General features: G+C 40.4%; 1 protein-coding gene and 1 long non-coding RNA gene across 3 annotated transcripts in view; one reads left to right on the top strand and one right to left on the bottom strand.

Annotated features, from left to right (window-relative positions):
- The first annotated feature begins 12,581 nt into the window (after positions 1-12,581).
- On the top strand, positions 12,582-15,381 carry cox14.L. The gene is made up of 2 exons (XR_001934509.2): positions 12,582-13,079; positions 14,979-15,381. It is a non-coding gene; the product is annotated as a cytochrome c oxidase assembly factor COX14 L homeolog (long non-coding RNA).
- A 3,264-nt stretch (positions 15,382-18,645) lies between these two features.
- cers5.L (ceramide synthase 5 L homeolog) overlaps positions 18,646-21,665 on the bottom strand; it is a 49,163-nt gene continuing 46,143 nt past the window's right edge. The window contains exon 11 of one of the 2 annotated variants that reach the window (XM_041580923.1): positions 18,646-20,433. In XM_041580923.1, the coding sequence (XP_041436857.1) occupies positions 20,290-20,433 (144 nt within the window). In that variant the 3' untranslated portion in view covers positions 18,646-20,289. 2 annotated transcript variants of the gene reach the window in all.

Consider the following 21,665-nt stretch of genomic DNA (forward strand, 5'->3'; position numbering starts at 1 on the left):
TGCTGATATACAGTAGTATGAGTAGGAAAGAGTCAGCATGAATGCAGTGAGGCCTGAGTCAGCATAACAAGCCAGACATGTCCCAGTCCCACATGATAAAGCAAATGCCTTACAACTGCTACATCATCCAAATGGGGAGCCATTACAATACAACAGGAGGAATATAATACAGAAGCACAGTTGTAGGCTGCTCTCATCTCAGCACCATAACATTATCATTGCTCATGGCATCTCTATTACAAGTTTGTACATTCTATGTGCTCCACTGAATATAAATTGTTAAATTGTTAAAACGTGCTTTGCACATGCTGACGGCCATATATATATATATATATACATAGTGAATAAAGTACCCCCTATTGTAAAATATAGGGATATTATACAGTAAGTCACAGAGAAGTTCCATGACCATATAAAAGAACGAGGCCAAAGGGGTACTTTATTTATTGTAATACACAACTTTTAGTGAGTCATGTGACAAAAATGACATCACTACTCACCGTTTATAACTGATGACATCACCACTCACCGTTTATAAGGATATAATTTACAAAATATTCATGGCTTTTGTGTATTATATATATATATATATATATATATATATATATATATATATATATATATATATATATATATATATATATATAATAGGGATGCACCGAATCCACTATTTTGGATTCAGCCGAACCCCTGAATCCTTCGCAAAAGATTTGGGCGAATGCCGAACCGAATCCTAATTTGCATATGCAAATTAGGGTGGAGAATTTTTTTTTTACTTCAGATGATTTCCCTCCCATCCCTAATTTGCATATGCAAATTAGGATTTGGTCGGCCATGCAAAAGGATTTGGCCGAATCCAAATCCTGCTGAAAAAGTCAGAATCCTGGATTCGGTGCATCCCTAATATATAAAGACCCTGTTTTAAGTGCAGAGACAATAAGCACTGCTGTCCCTAATTGTAGAGGTATTTCGCCTGCCAGGTTCTAATTAGTTTATGTTTGGTCCATGTGAGGTAGATAATTTGATTCCCAGTGCACAGATACTCCCCCTTCTAACAAAACAGTTACAACAAAGGGTGATGGAGCAAGCGCCAAACATGGGTGGTTTTAATTTCCCTGTTCAAGAAATTTTCGTGATTAAAACAATAAGCAAAAAGGATGTTCAGCACCAGCCCTATTCATTGCACTCAAGTTGAAGAAGGGGGTGGCAAGTGGAAAACAGTGACAAGCAAAATGCCCGCCGTGACTCCTGATGCAGCAAATGACAAGTGGCCGGGCTGAAACCAATGGAACAATGACAAACAGACGTCAGGTCATAAGGGGAACATTTTTGCTTCCTTGCAATTCTGGGCTGGCCATGTTCCAGCATGAGATGCAGGTGTAGTACTGAAGCCCTTGTGCCCCTTGAGATGCCTTACATACAATATACAGCTGCAGGCCCACACTTTGCTGCCACCTGACCACTTCCAAACAAATAGGAAAGATGGTAGTTTTTTTTAATAGATATTTGCAGTTGTCACAACATTGCTGATGGGGAGCACTCTGTATTAGCATCATGCATCGTGTGTAGCTTTAATCAGTACAGTGGGTGCCCTGCTATGATCTCTATACTGTGTGATATGGAACTGTATCAGTACCATTTGTGCATGCAATGCCCTTTATGCAGCTGGTTATGTATCAGACTGGGCAGAGGGCCTGTGAAGACTCTGACCTTCTACTGACTGGAGCTCCCACCCCCAACTCACAGGCCTAAGGATCCTAATCTGCTGAGTGAGCAGGGAGCTGGGAGGTAGTTTGTGCTAAATGTCACTGCCCTGGTAACCTTTCTCCAGCTAAACAAGAGCTCCCATCTTTCACTCTTGCATATTGACATTAAGTCCCAGGCACTGACTGCTGAGCCGGCCCCAGATGCAGCACACAGCTCTATTTGCCTGCTCTTATATAGAACTCACTCTCTGTGCTGTAAGCAAGTACAATAGGCTTCTGTGCTCTCTGTCACCCTGTGCTATGGCTGCACCTCTGAAGATGGATGGTATGCACATAGCAGGAATAGCACCCAGATCAAGCTACTCTGCTGTTACTAAATAAGGGTGCGCCACAGGACCTCACCACTGACCTTTTCATTCAGGGGAAGATTTAAAGGTGTATCTAACTCATTCCCTACAAGTCTTGTGTCTTAATACTGGTCTTCATTTTAGAATTTAGAAAGATAAACCTTTGTGAGCAATGTTACACAGAAAGAGTCTGAATAAAGACATAAAACAATCAAGTTCAGTCTTCCTATAACTCATAAGGGACCCCAAACTGTCTTACTACTCTTCTATGCTCAGGACCTGGGGTTTTCCAGACAACAGATCTTTCCATAATTTGGATCTTCATACCTAAAGTCTACTAGAAAAATCATGTAAACATTAAATAAACCCAATAGGATAGTTTTGCTTCCAATAAGGATTAATTATATCTTAGTTTGAATCAAGGTACTGTTTTATTATTATAAATATTATTATAAATATTAATATTATTATAGTTTTATTATTATAAATAATTTATTAGAAAAATAAATTTTAATTATTTGAATAAAATGGAGTCTATGGGAGACGCACATTTTTGGTAAAATGGCATCAGTCCATTTCTAAATCCTACCATTGCAGGTAAAGTTGCTGTACCATGTTAGCCAGTAAAAATGTTACAGGGCAACCCTTTTGAAATAAAAAAATAAAGTGGTATAAAGGTGATACCTTTATTGGCTAACTAATATACTCATAGCAAGCTTTCAGAACATTTTACTTCCTTTTTCAAGCTGATTACACTGAAGCTGTAGTGTTCTCTGGTATATACTATATATCCAATACTCAGCTCATAGGTCAAATGACCAACAAAAGGAATATCAATCGGCTTGTAAGGTGTCAAAGTCATTTAGGAGGGGATAAGGTACAAGATACTGTGGGTCAAAGAGGTCGAATATAAATTAGGGCTGAATTACTGAAGTGTGGAGTAAAAGGAATTCCATATGATCTCTTAGTCCAGATCCACACATGTTGGTATTTCTGACCTGGCACAGTCCTTTCTTAATCCACATAATTAGCCATAAATCCAAGGCCCAGGTTTAATCCCTTCTCCAAAGAATTAAAGTTTCCATTAGTTTGTACACTTTTCTTTCATTATCTGTTTTAAAATTGCCCTTAAAGGAGAAGTAAACCCCTTATTAAAAAAACTCATACCCCCTAACTAACATTGACCCCCCCTCCCTCCTCCCTCCAGCCTAGCTGCTACCCCGGGCAAATTCCCACTTCACAGCATCGGAGTTCACGGCAGCCATCTTCTTCTCTTCGGTCTTCATCAGGAAGTAATTTCCGTATCGGTACATGCGCAGTTAGAGCAATCTTCGGGTTTTTGTCAACTGTGCATGTGCCGAAAGTCACGAAAAAAAAAGTTAGGGGCAGTTAGGAGCATTTGCCTGAGGTAGCAGCTAGGCTGGGGGGAAGTGGGAGGGGGTCTATGTAGGGTAGGGGGTAGTTTTTTTTTTTTAAGAAGGGGTGTACCTTTAAGAACCAAAATTCTTAAATCCTTTATGGAGTGATTAGGGCCATTGAAATGATTTCCTATTGGTGTGTCCAGTTTTTATTGGTTATAGTGAATCGTCGTGTGTATTTCTCTTTCTCAGACTTTGCCCAGTCTCTCCTGTATACAGTCCCCCTGATATGCATTTAGTGCATTGTATTAAGTACACCACATTGGAAGAAGAACATTTGTAGTGACCATGGATGCTGTACTCCTCTAATGTGTCCGGAATTGGTATTTTGTCTGAAGTCAGGATGTGTGGACAGGTTTTACATTGTTTTTGCCACATGGGTATGTTCCATTTTTGGTGGGGAGCAATAAGGCACTACTTGTTATTAGTGTTTTTAGGTTGGGAGGCTGTCTGAATGCTAGGAGTGGTGGCTCTGGGAATATGTTTTTGAGCCTCTCATCCTTATGAAGTGTACCCTGTAGATCCCTGGCTATTTTTCTGAGGGTCCTTAGTTGTGGATTGTATGTGACCACTGGGGGAACCGATTTATTTCAGATTTTTGTTTATACTGTATATACTGCAAACTGAATAAGCTCTTTTCAGTATCTGTCCAGATTGTGAATATATCATCTATAAAGCGGAGGCTTGGTGTTGCAGATGGAGAGGAAGTCCTCTTCTAGTTTTTTTTTTTCTTGGCCAAAAAGAAGCAGTGGTGTGTTCATATAAACTCAATCAACTGTACAACAGCTTGGGATGGTAGAAATGTTTTGTAGGCATCTATTCCATCCTTGTGTGGAATGTTTGTGTATAATGATTCAACATCCATTGTTGCCAAAATGGTACCCTCCGGAAGTGATCCTATGCCTGCAGATCAGTTGTATCTTGTAAATCGCTTGTTGTACCCTTACAACAGGTTTTAAGATCTGCTCTACCCATCCTGATATGCCCTCCTACCACTTATGAGCCCCTTTTGTCCTCACTACAAGAAATAAGCACCTTGAGCCTCGGGCTGTTCTACAGGACTATACCCACACTAACATTAATCTTACCAAATACACAGTAACAGAGAATACAGAACTCCATATTCAGAATCACAGATAACAGATGTTTTGGTTTCTGACCTCAATTTACTGCTTTCTGTGAAATGTTATTTTACATACTGAATGCTATGAATATTGTTAATTATCAATGGCTGCACAAGGCATAACTGCAAGTCCAGTGCGCCCCCTACTGATGCCTTTAAAAAGTGTTAATTGGAATGCATGTGGTTCTAGTGAATTGCAGGCACAAATTGTCCCTGTTTACTAGGGGTGCTGGTTATTCTGGCACAGCAGAACCTGCTCCCTCACCATATGCTGGTATAAGCACCTGGTCCCAAAGGAATCCTACCTGGGTTTTAGAGACATTCTTCCATGACAGAGTGGCCAGACACCCAATCCACAGTTTCCCAAAACCTCTCAACCCCACTCACTATTAAATAAGTAGGAATGTTCATCAGTTTAAAAATTTCAGATGGCTTTTACCGAATTTCTTGTATTGTTAAGGGCTCTTTTGGGTCCTTATAGTCCTATTCCCCATTACTTTGTTGGTTTTTCAATTCTGTTGCTCTCCAGCTCATTTTTGGTGTTTAAGGCATGTGAATAACTTCTATTTTCAGAAGTGTTTGATTCAAAGTTTCAAACAACATCATGGTAGTGCATTGCTGCATATTTAAGTTTTTAAGCTAAAGCAGAAATGACTAAAGGTGGCCATACAAGGGCCGATAAAAGCTGACGACAGACAGAGTTGGCAGCTTATTGGCCCGTTTATGGGGCCCCCTGACGGGCTTCCCCGATCGAGATATGGCCGAAAGTCGGCCAGATCTCGATCGGAAGGGACTAAAAATCCCGTCAGATCACGGCCGCATCTGTTCGTTGATGCGGTCCTGCGATCCGCCCGCCCGTTAGGCATTGTTAGGATCGATCGTTGGGCCCTAGGGCCCACGATCGGATCAGCCCGATATTGGCCACCTTTAGGGTGGTGATTACACTGAGTAATCAATGCATTGTATACATGAAAAGCTTTCTGCATTAGTGTAGGAGACAAATAGGGTAAGGGGGCTGCTTAGCAACTAATATTCCTCTACACCCTGAGGGCACCCTCCTACATATTTTATGTCAACCTCACTAAAATATATAAACGCTGTGTAAAACAATAGGAGATCCATAACCTTTAAATCACAAGTATTGCCAATTAACTTGTGTTTACTTATTCAAATGCCAATTAGTAGAATCATTTGACGTTAGTGTCAGTTATTTAAGGACAGAATTAATGACATTGCAGATCACTTGGAACAAATGTTTACGTTGCATTTGCATGTTTTCATCCAGTCGGGCCATACTGGGAAAGAAAATACATCTACTGTAATTCGCCCTTTTTTATAATACCCTGTAATTCATCCACATTAAGTTCAAAAGCCTTCAAGCTGTTTTGATCAACAATTGCTGAACTAATTTATTTGCTTTCACATCAAAAGGGGGATGGAGGACTAATGTCACGTTCTTGGCTACCTGCTGAGCAGAGAGAATGTCAGGAATGGGCATTGATCATTTATAATCTGATTCTTTTCTTCCCATTTGCCTTTTCCTTTGTGTTGCCATCAAAGAGTCTAAACCGCAATGTATTTGATCAGGATTAGACAAACTGTGGCTGCCAAGATCCCTGACTCAAGGAGAGTCTTATAATGTTTTGGTGCAATGCTAAGGATGAGGGCACTGAACACAAAACTATGCATTTTTGTGATGGTATCTGCTCAGTGGGGCTTGTTTATAAACACTGGGCAAATTTGCACCTGGGCAGTAACCCATAGCAACCAGTGATTAGATTTTTTCAGACAGCTGCAAGGAGAACAATGAAATCAAACATCTGATTGGTTGCCATGGGTAACTGCCCAGGTGCAAATTTGCCCAGTGTTTATAAATGAGCCTCAGTATCTCTGCATGCAGACAATGTGGAGAGAAGCTGAGCCTGCACCTCCACCGGCCCAATAAATAGTGACTGTCGATGTCAGCCCCTTTGGCATTTGCCAGAATCCACAGATTGCCAGTTTGGGCCTATACTACATGCTCCTTATTTCCTACCCACTAACATTTCCACCTAATAATATCAGAGCACTTGGCTATGTCATAGGGTAAATGTGGGGACATCTGCTCTAGTCAAAGCAACTGGCAGGTATATGAACCATTTAGTGTACAGTGGAGTGAAGAAGAATAAAGCTGAGCCAGACTGAAGGTCACTATTACTGCTGAGCAAATGTTTCAGGAATCTCGGGAATTACAGCTGAGGTGGCCATTTTTTCATACCCTGTTTGGCATGTGAGACTGAGATTCAAATACATTGAGGCCCAGCAACCCTTCAGGGGCCTTAAATAAAGCAAATGGCAGTTACAGCAGCTTGTCTGGCATTTGTCAGTCTGGGCCTGTTGCTTGGGGTTAGTTATATAGTTCTGAATTTTGCGGGTTACCAGAATTTGCAGTTATATACCCCAGTCTCCCGTCACTCCAACACATTACCCTGATTTCTGATGACTTCTGACAATTTTCGGCAAAAATCCAGTGTGCGCATGTGAAATTTTTCAGGGCCCGCAACTGCCAGTTTGATAGCTCTGTATGGTTGAAAATGATGGCCCACACTAAATCTAACTTAAATTCTATATTCTTTCAATCCCTGCACTGACTTCCGTTATCTTTCAGAATCAAATTCAAATTATTGACACTGACTTTCAAAGCACTTCATAACTCTGCCCCACCCTACATCTCTGAACTCATCTCTATATACTCACCCAACCACTTACTACGCTCCTCTACTGACTTGCTACTCAACTCTTCTCTCATTACCTCCTCACATGCTCGCATTCAAGACTTTGCAAGGGCTGCACCCCTCCTCTGGAATTCTCTCCCACGGTCTGTCCGACTTTCTCCCAACCTTTCTGCTTTCAAGAAATCTCTTAAAACAGAGAAGCTTTCGAGAAGCCTACCCTCACTCTGCTTAACTACCAAATGCAACACCACATACAATACCACATTTCTCACCCACTTAATTCAATCTTGTCCACTCCCACACCTTGTGTATTACTCCCTTTAGACTGTATGCCTATGCATAGGGCCTTCCTCACCTTTTGTACCGGTATTATGTATGTAACTCCATATGTTCTATGTATATAATTCATGTGATTTAGTTGTATAATCACATTTACTTTACAGTGCTATGCAATATGTTGGCACTATATAAATACATGTTAATAATAATAATATATTATTATGTATTATTATTATTATAAATATAGCTGAATCAGGGGCTCTGTAGGTACAATCCCAGTATAAAAGGCACACACAATTATAAGGAGATAGAGTAAATTAACTACGCTCTGAATGGTGCTACATATATATATATATATATTCAGTATATATAAATATTCCAATGCTACCCTCTTGTGGTGACACAAATTTATTGTAGTCATAAGTGTACGCCATGTGCCATGATGAAGCAGGAAGACTATTTATAACATTTACAAACTGCTTTAACGGTTCCTCTGAAATGTGAAGAAATGCCATAACCATATAAATTCCTGCCTGTCTGTCAGCATTTGCATACTGTCTGATTCAGTACAGGCTAATAAAGGAGAAGGAAAGGTTCCGTCACAGGGGAACTTACCTGATACCCCAGGCTGGTGCTCCTGTTAGCAAATAAAGCTGCACTTACTATCCTCATATCTGTGTTACCCACCCACTTAGATGTTAAATTGTCAGCAACTTATTGGCCTGTGCAGGGCCCATCCCAGCAGCCTGCCCGAGTCATTTTTGGACAGTATAATCTAGCAATCTTGCAAGATCGCAGAACTTTCCATGGATGCCAGTCTTAACTGTGGAATTAGTAATGAAAATGATATCAAAGTAGTAAAATGCAGTAACGTAACTGGAGGGAGGCAAGCCCTGGTGTGGGATGTGCAGCCGGGCCCTCCGCCCCCTTCCATACCAGATTATCTGCCCCAAAATTGGCCGCTTTGGGGGGCCCTGGCCCAACTGCACCCCCCTGCTCCCCCGGTAGTTCCGCCACTGGTAAAATGTCAGGTTTCGGTAGTACTTTAAACTGGGCCTTGTGGCTTTCATTAGAATTCTGTATGCTTAATGCATGTGTTCACATTTCAACGGGATTAACCTTCTTGTGACACACCTAATCAATAAATATATTCGCAAAGGGTTTTTCCCCCTTTTTTTGATCTGTATATGATACTGGTATATGCTACCAGTGGAAATGCTGATATTACCCTGGTGGCAATAGGGGATTCCTATATTTATTGTACAGGTATGGGATCCATTATCCGTAAACCCGTTATCCAGAATGCCCATCTCCCATAGACTCCATTTTATCCAAATAATTCAGATTTTCTTTTTCTCTGTAATAATAAAACAGTACCTTGCACTTGATCCAAACTAAGATATAATTAATCCTTATAAAAGGCAAAACCAGGCTATTGGGTTTATTTAATGTTTACATGATTTTCTAGTAGACTTAAGGTATGAAGATCTAAATTACGGAAAGATCCCTTAACCGGAAACCCCCAGGTCATAAGCTTTCTGAATACCAGGTCCCATACTTGTATATGAAATGTTGATGTCATCTTGGTGATGTCATATTATATTTATGCCCTAGAAAAAATAAAGTGGAATAGTTGACTGAAGATGGGGAAAATGCACTATAACAGTGGTGAGTTTTCCTGACATTTATATTTAATTTACCTTTAAGATCCAAGATTTGGTTATCCCATTGGGCATGGATACCTTGGGCCATTGAAGGGCAAGTGCAGGTACAGTATATAAGTGATTGTGGCAGTTGGGTTTAGTCGAGGGATTTTGGACTCACATAATGAATTTACTTGTCCTGGTCAGTTCTTCTAACTGTATAGTTGGAGAGATATATGTTCAGAAAAAAACCCAGAACTGTTCTAATGTTGCTTTGCTCAAGAGAGAGAGAGAGAGAGAGATGGGAAAGGCCACTTGATGTTTCTGATCTCTTTCCTGAGCAGAGAAGTATGAGAACAATTCTCTGTTTTCCTTCTGAGCATATATCTCTCCAACCACACAGTCAGAGGAACTCAGTGTCGGACTGGCCCACCAGGAAACCAGGAAAACTCCCGGTGGGAATGATAGATTATAGTATTAGAATATGTAAAGAAAAGAGACTATAGAGGTTGAGTGAGGAGAGGAAGAATAATAGTACTGAGAGTGGGCCCCTGGTCTAAGGTTTTTTGGTGGGCCCCTGGTGTCCCAGTCCGACACTGGAGGAACTGTCAAGCAGGTGGCACCGCTGTTCCTATATTTATATTAGCAGTTATTAAGCGATGTAATAGCTTTGAAACAAAAGTACCCTGAGCAATCTTACATTCATGTTTTCAAGGTTTACATATCCTTTAAAGCAGGGGCAGCCAAGTTGGGGGGCACCTTAGGCAACCCAGCCAGGCAGGTTACCCCCCTCAACCTTGCGTGTGCATGCAAGTATTCTGACAATTGGAGACAACAATAAAAGAACAGCAGCAGTGGGGAGACACAAGGGCCCAGACTAGGGGTAGGCAACAGAAGAGGCACGCATACCTCCCAACAATTTTGAAATGGAAAGAGGGACAAAAAGATTTGCGGCACTGAGTGTGGAATTTTTTTGACCATACCCCTTTTTTGAGGCCACACCTCTTAATTACCAAGCCCATTTTACAAAATGTGCCAGGTTATGAAAGTTTGAACACATTTCTGTAGTTTTTATGTTTTAATACAGTTTTACTAATGAAGGCGAATTGTCCTTTAAGCTGTGAGTCTAATTTATCCCAAGGGACAAAACTGTTACAAATGTATCAAGTATCTCTTCTGGGCTCTCTGCCAAGAGCCAATTACGTTAGAAACATTAAATCTTATTTGGCTATTCAGTGCAGAGAAATAGGGACTTTCTGATTCAGTGCAGAAAAAGTCAGGTTTTTCCAGTACTAACAAGGGATTGCAGGTTGAGCTGTCAAAAGTGGGACTATCCCGCTCAAAACGAGACAGTTGGGAGGTATGGGTACGTGCTTGTCCCCCCAACTGTTGCACCCTAGAAATGTGCTTCTGCCAACCCTTACTGGAAATTCCAGCCCTTCTTTAAAGGGCATTTTAATTTTAACTCTTTCCAGGCAGCTGTTTTTGTTTACTGAATAAACTGTAATACAGAAGATATATTGTGCTGGTACCCTGACACTAGTAGATTCTACAAAGTATGGCAGAGAAGGGGATAAAAACTTGTGTGTGTTATACATGGACTTATTTAAAGCAACCTAGTTGTCTTCAAGCAGGGGCGTTACTACAGAGGAAGCAGACCCTGCAGCTGCAGGGGGGCCAGGAGGTAGAGGGGCCCTGCGAGGCCCTAATTCATATACAATTACAGTAAATATTGGTAAAACATATCAAATTCTAGACATTTTGGGGGCCTGAAAAATCATTTGCTGTGGTGCCCAGTAATATTTAGTTACACCACTGTCTTCAAGTTTTATGTTTTTAACCATCAAGCTCTAGCCTGGAGTTTAAAATGCTATCTGATTGCTGGAGTCCAAAAATAACTTACAGTTATACTCAGACGCTCTACTATACATCTCTCATTCTGGCTTTCTATCCTGGTTGTTAGGGTAACAATGACCTACATTTCAGAATGGAGAGCTCCAGTACAATAATAATTTCCAAAATAAAGACAAGGTGCTGTGTCCTACCTAGAACATAATTGTGTACAAATACTAAAAGTTAACTGAAAGGTGAACACATTATTAAAGGGCAAGTAACCCATCCTGCCTATAACATCACAACCTTCATTACCTGGATATATGCTGTTGCATTCTGGATCACAGATATAGGGAGTGAGGAGAGCAGTTGCCAGTTCTTTCCTGGGCACCTAAGGGTCTGCCCATTGAACAAGAAACTGATGTTTCCAACTGACATAGACATAAATAGGTTCTTGTGACAGTCATAGCAACTAACTCAGGTCTTGTTAAAGGGCATGTCGGACCAAACAATTAAAAATGTAAAGAAAATGAAACTGCAATAGAAGTAGTTTATCATTTGCTATTGTGTTATTTGTTTGCCCAACTACAAATACACTTTGGAAATCAGGCCTTCTTTGGTAAAGACTCCATTTCCTAGAATGACTCACATGGAATGTGATTAGGGTTGCCACCTTTTCCGGAAAAAAATACCGGCCTTCCTATATATCTATATTTTTTCCCTATAATAAATTATGGGATCAACCATATTTTTTACCGGCCAGGCCATTAAAATACTGGCCTGGACCAGACTGTAAATTATATCTTTATAAACGGCGCGTTCTGACGTCAGAACGCACCATTTATAACAGGCGTCCGTCCGAAACGGACGCCGGCACCATTAAAACGGATGCCGGCGCCTCCACAAACTGTAGATTATAATGCATAATGTACCCCCTACTAGAAATTTATAAAGATATCAGAAGTCACCTCGGCGTTATGTGACCTTTATCTGGTCACATAACTCCTCGGTGACTTATAATATCTTTATAAATTACAGTAGGGGGGTACATTATCCACTATATTACACCACTGGGTGTCACTGTTTCACTGGAGCAGAAGAATTGTATGTGGCTTGGGAATTCACTTCAAGCAGCAGTATGTGTTCATATAAGACTAATAGCAATATGTAGGTAAGTAAGAATCTCTGCGCAGGTCCTGGGAGGTATGTGTTATAGAATGGCCAATTCTAAGCAACTTTTCATTTGGCATTCATTTTTTTTTTATAGAGGTTATTTGACTTTTTCTTCTGACTCTTTCCAGCTTTCAAATGGGGGGTCACTGACCCCATCTAAAAAACCAAATGCTCTACAAATGTATTGTTATCGCTACTAAATACTTTCTCTTCAGGCCTCTCCATTGCATATTCCACTCTCTTCAGATTAATACATGGTTGCTAGGGTAAAGTGGATCCTAGCAACCAGATAGCTGAAATGACAAACTGGACAGCTGCTGAATAAAAAGCTAAATAACCATGAAAACCGAATATCACTCTGTACATCACACATAAATCTACATCAAAGTCGAATGAAAGGTGAACAAACACACATTGGTACGACATTTCTTATATAAGGCATCTTGTTACACTACAAATAGTAGCGACAGTCGCGAGGGCTCATGGGAAGGTGCATTTTAAAAAGAAAAAGTATCCGACTTAAAAATTCTAATACAGCATCATCAATCACCAAGACATTCCTGACAATATACGCATGCATAATGTGATATTACTTTCCTCAGCAACAGCTCTTTTTCATATAGTGCGAGGGAGGGGCGTAAGGCGCTCAGTGAAATAAGCGAGGGATGTCCCATAACGTGCACCGTAGTTAGTGGATCACATGTGGGTGGCGGAAGTGACGGATGAATCCTGTGAAAGTCAAGACCTTCGCTGTGGTTTGTTTAGCAGCTCATTTTGCGCTGTGTCTCGGAATCTCCTCACCTGCAGGAGACAGTGACAAGTAGGGGAAGCTGCTGACTGAAGGTGAGGGGAAGTCGCTACTGGGTGTGAGGTGTGTGTGTTGTGAAGCAGCAAATGGCTCTTGTACATCCCTGTCAGTCTAATGAGGGAATGAGATGTTGATCTACACTAACTCTTTCTACAGGCATCAGTGCCAACTACTCCTCTTTGGTACGAACTGGGTAGAATAGGGGAGTTGAAAGTGGTAATTCACCTGTAAGTCAAGTGTTATAGTGTGTTATACAATGCCATCAGCACATATTCACTGGCTCTTCCCTTTTTATAGCTATGAATTATTTCCAGACAATAAAGCTATCATTGGTGCCTATTTTTCCCACAACCCATCTTCCAGTCGCTCACTCAACTGCTGCCTGGGTTGCTAGGGTAAATTGGGCCCCAGCAACCAGATAGCTGCTGAGCAAAAACCTAAATAATAGATGCCTGTTTAAAGGTGAACTACCCCTTTGAATGAGAACAAACCATAAGCTCCTTTTGTGCTCTCAACTGGAACAAGGACACCCCCAGATAGTCCTGCTCTCCCATACTGGTGATACACGCAGATAAGTGAGGCTGGCAGCCACCTTGTCTGGCCATTTGCTTTATGGCAAACTACAAGAGAGACAAAGGTTGGAAGGCACTGGTACAGTGAAGGTTCTTGGTGCAGTTTAAAAGTGGGGACCTATGTTTGACTTTTATTTTATTTTCGAAAGATGGTTGTGATGTTGAAATGGGGGGGGGCACACTGACCCCATCTAAAAAAACAAATGCTCTGTAAGGCTACCAATTAATTTGTTATTGCTACTTGTTATTACTTATATTGCTATTCAGTCCCTCCTATTCATTTTCCAGTCTTACTCAAATCAGTGCATGGTTGCTAGGGTAGCTTGGACCCTAGCAACCACATTACTGAAACTGGAAACTGGAGAGCTGCTGAACAAAAAGCGAAATAACTCAAAAACCACAAATAATAAAAAGAGAGAACCCCATTGCAAATTCTCAGAACATCACTCTCTACATCATTGTAAAGTTAGCTCAAATGTGAGCAACCTCTTTAATAAACCATTTATAGCTCCAAATCTTGCCCACTTGTTAAACATCAGTGCAATGAATAGGGTTTGTGCTGATTATAGTTTGCCTATTGTTTATAAATATTCATGGATTTTTTTTTTAGCTAAATTGGACGAAAGAATAAACAAAAATAAGTCCCTTTCCAACTTCCTGGTTCTTGATGTATTAAATTTGCAATGGTTTCATATTTTTTATATAAAAATATATATATTTTCTGAAATAGAATACATTTTTTTTTGGCTCACATTCTATTTATTTCCCTATTGTAAATAAGTGTGTATATAGGCATATACTGCCACTTTTAAAGGGGAACTAAAGGCTTCCTGTCAGGTGCAAGTGCCCCAGCTCCAGAAATCAAAGCAATTAACAGCAATACTGTCTTCTCTCTGCAGCAGAAAACAAATACAGATGGTGCTTAAAGGAACAGTAAGGCCAACAAATTAGTCTTTTTAAGTAACAAATATAATGTACTGTTGTCTCTGCATATTACCTACAGATAATGTTTTCTATTTGGGCTCTATTAGATCCTATTGTCTGTGATGTCATCTAGTTTACCTCTTGTGGGATTTATGTAACTGCTCTTATAACTATTAGGCTGAGCTGGAAGGTACTCTTAGGAGATTTAACATTAAAAATGATCCCTATTGATGACAAAGTGAATTTGTGTGTGCTGGGAGTTTGTCACCACATACACTGGCGTCAGAAGTCCGCTTTAGACCCACCTCTACTAGTTGCTTGTAAAGGACCATACACAGTGTATTGCATGTAGGTAACAATTCATAGACATCACCGCTGACTTGTTCTTGCCCAGATAATTACTATTAACTGTTCTTTCCTTTTTTTTTTGTTTCCCAGGAAAGCAATGGCATCACCCAGACGTGTTGCAGATATTGGCTACAGACTCTTTTCTGGATCAATGATGCTGCTGACTCTATACGGCGGTTATTTGTGCAGTGTCCGGGCGTATAGATATTTCCAGCGTAGAGAACAACTGCGTTTGGCAGCAGAAAATCAGACGGATGAAATCCTAAAAGACTGAATCCATTCCTCCAACCTGGACACACTCACCACTCATCTGCCCTGAGTGAAGCATCCGGCCGTAACCATGAATTGGCTTTTTCTTCCAAATTACAACTTGTGCTTCTGGGATTTGTGACTGAAAATATAAATTTTTGGTGCATAAGTGATAATGTACCTCTTTTCCTGATGTTCAGCAAGTAAGATGTTGAATAAAATGTATTTTTTTTTATAAGCTGTACACCTTCCGGTTTAATAGACTTTTATACAGAACATTTGCTCAAACACACAGTGTAAATAGATCTTTGTAGAGAGAAATCAGCTGGATTTGACCTTAAAACTGGTTTGGACTGATGTCCCATGTATGGTGGTGGCACAATGCATGTTACTGGGGTATCTGAGCTTTCATTGGAAGGTTTTAACCAATAAGTTAATGGGAGAATTCACAGAAGAGACAAAAGCAGTGGTTTGCAACCTTTGTGTGAACCATTTACAGCCAATAACGGCCCATAGTAGTTAAAGGAATAGTAACACCAAAAAAAGTGTCCTAAAGTAATGACAATATAATGTACTGTTGTGCTGCACTGATAAAACTGGTGTTTGTTTCCGAAACACTACTATAGTTTATATATACAAGCTTCTATGCAGCTATACAAAGCGAGGAAAGGCACAGGATACACAGCACATAACATCAAACACCTGTTTTGCCAGTGCAGGGCAACATTATATTGTCTTTCCTTTAGAGCAGGACTCCATGGACGATTCCGGCGCAAATTTGACGAGCTGCGCAAAAACGCAAGTGTCACGACTGACGGAAATAAGGTAAGGAATGCTATTGTCGGATCGTGTCGCATTATTGATGCAGCGTCTGCTTTCGACAGTCACGTTGCATCAACTCTGTGACACGATCCGACAATAGAATTACCTTATTTCTGTTGCATCCGACGTGACGCCTGCGTTTTTGCATAGCACCTTGGATCGCACCGGAATCGTCCTGCCCAAAACACTGATTTTTTGTTGTTACTGTTCCTTTAACATGAGATGCAAACGTGTTCTAATACAAAGCTGGTAACCAAATTTAATCATAGACCCAGAGGAACAACTTGTGTGTTCAGCATGATTCTGTTAGATGTAATTAGCTTGAGTTAGGTGCCACATTATCATTAGACTGCCATGCATGTGCCACAGGTCTCCATACTACAAAGGCCTCCAGCTACTTGCAGAAATCAGGATACAAATAAAATGGCCTGTGTCCTGCATTCATAATGATCCCAAATATGTAGCGTAGGTACATCAGACTGGGACAGCACAATTGCACATACATGACAGTGAAGGAGTCATGTGTACAGCACCAAAAGTGCCCCATATAAAAGGCTAAAATTCAGTTTTAAAGGACCAGTAATACAAATTTTTAAGTTAAAAATCCACTCTACCATTTTCCACCTACAGAAAGTGTGTTATGCTTAACGTTTAAAAAAAAAAAAAATACCATTATAAAACACCGCTTCCGCATGTATACTGTCTTTCCCAAAAGGAGCTCGGCATCTCCTTATTGCCAGCCTTCTAATCCGGAAGTTAGTTCTTGCTGCGGGCAGTGTTTCTTCTTCTGCGTCATTTATTTCTGTAAGAGCGGATGAAGGAATGCACTCACTAATTTAGGAGGGGTCTTGGTTTTTAGGCTGACCAGTGTGCTGCTGCATTCTTCACCTCTCATCTGCTTTTACTGAAATAAATGACCGCCACACCTTGGAATCGTGGAGTCACCTTTTGGGAAAGACAGTGTACTTTCGGAAGCAGCGTTTTATAATGGTATTTTTTTTGCAAAGCAAAATACACTTTCTGCAGGATAGATCTGTAGGTGGAAACGGGTGTGAATTTTTAACTTTGAAAAATTTGTTACTGGTCCTTTAATCCTTTAGGAATATTGGCATGGGAGCAGGTTTCCATAGGAGGTGGCTCCTTTGTATTTTTCCAATGCGATTGTATTATTCCCCACCCCCCATGTATACAAGAGGCCTGTGCTATTCAGGGCCCCTCTATTTGCATGTGATTGTTCTTCAATATCCCCTCCTCCCCCCACATGCAGTGTCATCCACACTCCAGTCTTGCCTAAAGGTCCCCATAGAGGCAAACATTTTTCTTTGATGAACGACCAATTTTAGTGCAATCCCACAAATTATCGTGAGGTTAGTGGGAATCGAACGATCTTACGATTTTTCGTCCGACATCAGTCAGAAAATTGATTGGCCAGGTTAGAAAATTTTCATTGGTCACAGTGAAATGTATCCATTGTCTAATTGTTTGCAGGGCCAAGCAGGCAACTCCTCAGTTTTCCTGGCTTCAACTAGACAACATCACTTGAAATGGTCTTTTTAGATGATGGACAAATGGTACATTTAAACGATCGTTTCAAGATAAACTTGGTCTCACAATAACAAAAAGATCTTTTAAAAATCTTAACGTCTATGGCCATCTTTAGCCGCTTAATCTGTTGTAGATCATATCATCTACACTGCCAACTCTGAGTGGATTTCACATTTCTGGGTTGCTCTTTAATCTGTGCCACTTCACCATTTGTCTATCAAGATGCAAACTCCAGCAGTTAAACCACCACATTCAATTTTTAGTGTGGCTCTACATGTGCAGAAACGTTAGGCCAATTTGTATGATAATTAGAAAACGTCTGTCACCAGCTTTAAGGCTACAACTCTAGAGATTCTCTCCTCCTATGGGAGGCTGGCCACCATCTTCCTTAAAGGAACAGTTTAGTATAAAAATAAAAACTGGGTAAATAGGCTTTGCAAAATAAAAAAAATGTTTCTAATATAGTTAGACAAAAATGTAATGTATAAAGGCTGGAGTGACTGGATGTCCAACATAATAGCCAGAACACTACTTCCTGCTTTTCACCATTTCAGTTAACATACAATGGCCAGTTCCAAGCAACTTTTCAGTTAGTCTTCATTATTTATTTTTTATTAATTATTTACCTTTTTCTGCTGACTTCAAATGGGGGGTCATTTAAAAAACAAAACAAATGGTCGCTAGGGTAATTTGGACCCAACTCAAAAACCACAAATAATAGAAAATGAAAACAAATTGCAAATTGTCTCAGAATGTCACTCAGTAAATCATACTAAAAGTTACTTTAAAGGTGAAAAACCTTAACAACTCCCATAGCAATCTTATTATATTCCGTCATAAAAATCCAAAAGATAAAGTGATGAACTCAATAATTTCTCCAAGGCATGCTAGTAAGTAAAAAAATATACTTTATTTACATCAATAGTTAAAAAACATGAAAAATATCCCCTCTAACGCGTTTCATGCTTACCCAGCACTTAGTCATAGGCAGAATCCCTATCGTAAGTGCTGGGTAAGCATGAAACGCGTTAGAGGGGATATTTTTCATGTTTTTTAACTATTGATGTAAATAAAGTATATTTTTTTACTTACTAGCATGCCTTGGAGAAATTATTGAGTTTATGGTTTTACCTCTGTTTGGTCACTAGAGGTCTCCGGCATGCATACAAGTAATGTTTACTGATTCTGCTCCCAATTTGATTCTAATAGCAAAAGATAAAGTGGCCAAGCAACTAAAGACATACTTAAGGCTAGGGCCACGGGGGCTGAAATCCGCTGCTGTGGGCTGTAGCATCCTCTCATTTCTGCATTCAAAAAGATTGAATTGGAAGTGGCACAAACAGACTCGGCGGATTTTGGTGAGCACCGCAAGTCTCTGCATTTTGAGCCAAAGTCTGTTTGTGACACTTCAAATACTATATTTCTGAATGCAGAAAAGAAAGGATGCTACTATCAGCAGTACGGCAGAAATATGGCAGCCCCAAATTTAATTTAACAAGAGGGGTCACTCAGCGCACGCTCCGTCAAGCAAATGTGAGGTGCAATACTTACGGAAGTCACCAACAGGTAAGGAACGTTCCAAAAAGCTGAAGAATGCACAGAATATTCTATCAATTTTATTCCATCAAATACATTTCACAAAAATATAGGCCCTACGCGATTCGACCGTTAAGGTCTTTATCAGGGGCAAAATATTTCTTGTATATTTTTCCCCTGATGAAGACCTTAACGGTTGAAAGGCATGGGGCCCATGTTTTTGTAAAATGCATTCTTCACCTTTTTGGAAAATTCAATTTGCAACACTTTTGCTGAAAGTTCCTCTTCTCTCTAAAAAAAACAAAAAAACGCTCTGGCCCAGTTAAAGAACACACAGGCGAAGACCTTAAAATAAATAACACGACGCTAGCGCTCAAATCAAACCATGTTAAAAATACAGGATAGAATATAAATATTGGTCATTTAATAAGTTTTACTCTAAATTCCACAAAACTCAGGAGGTGAACAATCCTCTCTGCCCATTGAGTTGGGGAAAAAAATACTCATTTCAGATCCTGTATTTTTAATAGAACAAAAAAAAAAAAAAAAAAAAAAAAGTGACCAATGTTTTTCATTTTTTAAATTTTTTTTTCACAGAAAGTAAACAACGATATAAAATATAACATAGTAAGGCACACACTTCTGATTAGGGTTTCTACACACAGCCTTTCATTGGTCTTGCCGCTGTAACTGGCGCCTCTGTGTGGGAGCCCCGGTGCTGTTAACTGGCGATAAAAAGTTGCGCTCGCTTTAGACACCGCCTCCTTGTGACACGATATAAACAGCAAGTGTTACACAGCTGATCAGGTCACCATTGCTCCTATTCTGCTCCAGCTCTTGCGCACAGCAGTCTGGTTTGCGGAGCAGCTGAACTGCTGTGAGAGATCGGCACCAAACGAAGGCCTGTGCTGTTTTAGAGAGAGTTGAGAAGTGTGCAGTGTGTGCACAGAAAACAAACTGTGTAGCGGCAAAGTCAGTCTTCTCTTTTAAACCAGATCAGATTCTTATTCCAGGCAGAAATGTAAAAATGATCAAGTAAAGGTAAAATCTGTCATATGGTATAGGGAGAATCCAAGTGCTCCACCAATGAGAGGTTGCTCCACCAACAATGAGAGCTGGCTCCACCAATAAGATTGCTCCACCGGTTGGGCAGACTTCTGGATTGGTTGTGTGCAGAATAAAGTAGTCCGTGTCTCATGTGAAGTCTTTTAGGATACATCAGCCTGTCTCCTGGAGGTATGCCAAGAACTTATTCTTCAGCCCACTGACTGCTGGATGTTGCATGACCATTCACCCGGTTGGCACCATTATTGTGTATTGCTTTGGTGCCATTCAAAGTGGTATCCTCCTCTTCTGAGCTGCTTTCAACATCGCTGCGATCATCTTTCAGTACCTACCAAAAGTGGTTGAAAGGGAATTAGAAGGATTAAAGCTCAGTGTAATGAACACCTGACACAAGTTCAGGGAGGTGAGCTATCACATTGCCTCTAACAGCCTGTTACTTATTTTACATTACCCAGCAGCTGCCCCTTACAATAGTGTAATGTCATCCCAAAAGGCTCTGTTTAGCTTCCTGGCACTGTCACTGCTGAGCGTGACCTTATTCTACCTGGCCAATATCAATAAGCAGCTGGTAAAGGGGAGTTTGCTCTGCTAATCTGATACTGCTTATTGTACAGCATGATATATTACGGAATAGATAGATAGGACATTCAGATAGATAATAGATATATGATACTTATATAGATTATAGTTAGATGATAGTTAATTAAATAGATGATAGATATATAGATGATAACTAGATAGATAGATAACACATACAGATTGAGAATAGATATAGGATAGTTAGATAGAGTAAAGATAGATAGAGATATAGATGATACTTGGATAGATAGATGATAGTTTGATAGATAAATATAGGAGCTAATATCTGGAATGCTTAGGACCTGGTTTTTTTCTGGATAAAGGATCTTCATACCTCCATAAGAATGAGAGATTGTTAAAAATATTTCTGAACCTGCCCGTGCTTTCCTACACATAGCCCCCAAATCTGTTTATTATGCAGAACTCCCTGAATGCTGTGGAAGGTGGCAGTGCATCTCTCTACAGTCACAAGCTTGGTGGGATCTGCACCCATTGAGATAGCACTGGCAGGGTGTTGAGACTATATCCCTAAATAAAATATGGAATACAGGGTACCATCTCACTTATTGAATGTGTTTACTTGATTATGTGTCCCACTGCAGCACTATATTTTGGAGAGGACACTTCATCATAGAATGAAAGGGAACAGATTTACCTGGGAACATGAGTTAACAGCATACACATAAGTGCAAGTAAAAAAAAAAAAAGTGTGCACATTCTGAAAGGGGAAGGAAACCTAGTTGGCGCAAAAACCCTCCCCCCTCCCGTGTTTTGCCCACCCTCCCTCCTCCCCCCTGGCCTACCCGTCCTGCTGGGCAAATGCCCCTTACTTGTTACTTACCCTTCTGCGCAGGTCCAGTCCAGGGAGTTCACAGACGACATCTTCTTCCACGCGATTGTCTTCCTGCTTTGAACAGCGTTTTGGCGCATGCGCAGTAGATCCGTACCGGCGAAATGCTCCTACTGCGCATGCCCCAAAAC

This window comes from Xenopus laevis, chromosome 2L (genome assembly GCF_017654675.1).
Source record: "Xenopus laevis strain J_2021 chromosome 2L, Xenopus_laevis_v10.1, whole genome shotgun sequence".
NCBI lineage: Eukaryota > Metazoa > Chordata > Amphibia > Anura > Pipidae > Xenopus > Xenopus laevis.